We start from the raw sequence: 2500 nt of genomic DNA, 5'->3' as shown, positions 1-2500 counted from the left end.
AGACACAACCCCAGACACGAGCTCAGACACAACCCCAGACACAGAGCCCAGACACGAGCTCAGACACAACCCCAGATAGGAGCTCAGACACAACCCCAGACACGAGCTCAGACACGAGCCAGACACAACCCCAGAGCCCCAGACACAACCCCAGACACAACCCCAGACACAACCCCAGACACAACCACAGACACGAGCTCAGACACGAGCCCAGACTGGCTGGTGGGTTTCCCAATTAACCCAGAAACCACACATCGTTCTAAAGCCACATTATTCAGGGAACCTCACAAAATTAAAAAGTGAGTTTATTGATTATTTTGTAAAAAATCATCAAATGTTATTTTTTGAGGGGGGTCACACAGCAATCTGACTTGGGGAACCTCTACAGTAGAATATCACTGAACCAGACAGGGCTCCAGCACATGCTGGCATTATCATGGCCACTGCTGCTATCTTTGTCTTTCAAATTGGTTTAGAGTCACAGAGTGATACAGCATCGAAACAGGCCCTTCAGCCCATCTTGCCCATGCCGGCCACCATGTCCCAGCTACACTAGTCCCACCTGCCTGTGTTCAGCCCATATCCCTCCAAACCTGTCCTATCCATGTAATTTAGTGACATGTGTTAATTTCCCCGGTGACATTTGCCACAGTCCCGGGATAGTTCACAGTGTTGATGGGGCAGGATTGTCCCGTGCTAATTGCTCTCTCTCTCTGTCCCATAGTGATGGATCTTTCACCTACGACCCTGTCCCTTGGCAACAGAACACAAGCCAACCTCCAGGATCCCTGTCTGTGGTGACGACAGTGTGGGGAGTCACCAATACCTCACAGAGCCAGGTAAGGCCAGTTGCACAATGTGTATCTCCACTGTACAGTATGGGTCTATGATGTCCACAGCATGCAACAGCCATGCAAATTACTGAGTCACGAGAGTTTTCCTGATGTATCTACGGACAACGGGACAATCAAATTCTAACTTGATTTAATTTAGATTAGATTAGAGATACAGCGCGGAAACAGGACCTTCGGCCCACCGAGTCTGCACCGAACGAACAGTGATCCCCGCACACTAACACTACCCTACACACACACACACGCACACACACACACACACACGCACACACGCACATACACACACATACACATCCCACACACACACACACACGCACACACACACACACACACATATATATCTATACACACACATACATATATATACACACACACACACACGCACATACACACACACACACACACACACGTACACACGCACACACACACATACACACACACACACACACACACACACACACACACACACACACACACACACACACACACACACACACACACACACACACGCACACACACATACACGCACACACACATACACACACACACACACACACACACACACACATACACACACACATACACACACACACACACTAGGGACAATTTTACATTTATACCAAGCCAATTAACCTACAAACCCGCACGTACGTCTTTGGAGTGTGGGGGAAAGGAAGATCTCGGAGAAACCCACGCGGTCCCGGGGAGAACGTGCAAACCACGTACAGACAGCACACGTAGTCAGGGAGAACCCGTGCAAACTCCTTGGTATACATGTAAACTGGCACCCGTAGTGTGTGGATCGAACGCGTGGTCCCGTTGTCTTGGTATAAATGTGTGTGTGTGTGTGTGTGTGTGTGTGTGTGTGTGTGTGTGTGTGTGTGTGTGTAGGATAGTGTTAAGGGGCCTGACCCACTTGGTGATTTTTCCGGCGACTGCCCGCATCATTGACTGACGAATCAGGTCACCGACAAAGTCGCGGCGTGACGGCGTATTGGCGCGCGGCGCCTCTTCAAGTGTCGCAACGTTTTTTTTGTCGCCACTGGATTTTGAAACGTTCAAAATCTTTCGGAGACCCTGATACATCAGTCAATGGTGCTGGCAATCGCCGAAAATAATCGGCAAGTGGGACAGGCCCTTTAGTGTGCGGGCGCGGACTAGATGGGCCGAAGGGCCTGTTACCGCGCTGTATTTCTAAACTAAACATACTGAATCTCCTTGATCTTCTAAGGAGGGGGAAGCGTTGCTGGGGTTTGTGTCCGAACGATCTCACCTTGCCCTTTGTGTATCTCACCTTGTGTATCTCACCTTGTGTATCTCACCTTGTGTATCTCACCTTGTGTATCTCACCTTGTGTATCTCACCTTGTGTATCTCACCTTGTGTATCTCACCTAGTGTATCTCACCTTGTGTATCTCACCTTGTGTATCTCACCTTGTGTATCTCACCTTGTGTATCTCACCTTGCCACCTTGTGTATCTCACCTTGTGTATCTCACCTTGTGTATCTCACCTTGTGTATCTCACCTTGTGTATCTCACCTTGTGTATCTCACCTTGTGTATCTCACCTAGTGTATCTCACCTTGTGTATCTCACCTTGTGTATCTCACCTTGTGTATCTCACCTTGTGTATCTCACCTTGTGTA

General features: G+C 48.9%; 1 protein-coding gene across 9 annotated transcripts in view; it reads left to right on the top strand.

Annotated features, from left to right (window-relative positions):
* zmiz1a (zinc finger, MIZ-type containing 1a) overlaps positions 1-2500 on the top strand; it is a 277790-nt gene that overhangs the window by 240731 nt on the left and 34559 nt on the right. For all 9 annotated transcript variants that reach the window (XM_055661643.1, XM_055661641.1, XM_055661647.1 and 6 more), the window contains one exon: positions 725-839. In XM_055661643.1, the coding sequence (XP_055517618.1) occupies positions 725-839 (115 nt within the window). The remainder of the gene's footprint in view (positions 1-724; positions 840-2500) is intronic.

Source organism: Leucoraja erinacea, chromosome 34 (assembly GCF_028641065.1).
Source record: "Leucoraja erinacea ecotype New England chromosome 34, Leri_hhj_1, whole genome shotgun sequence".
Classification (NCBI taxonomy): Eukaryota; Metazoa; Chordata; class Chondrichthyes; order Rajiformes; family Rajidae; genus Leucoraja; species Leucoraja erinaceus.
Note: the sequence above shows the minus strand (reverse complement) of the source record. Positions and strands in the feature narration are given on the sequence as shown.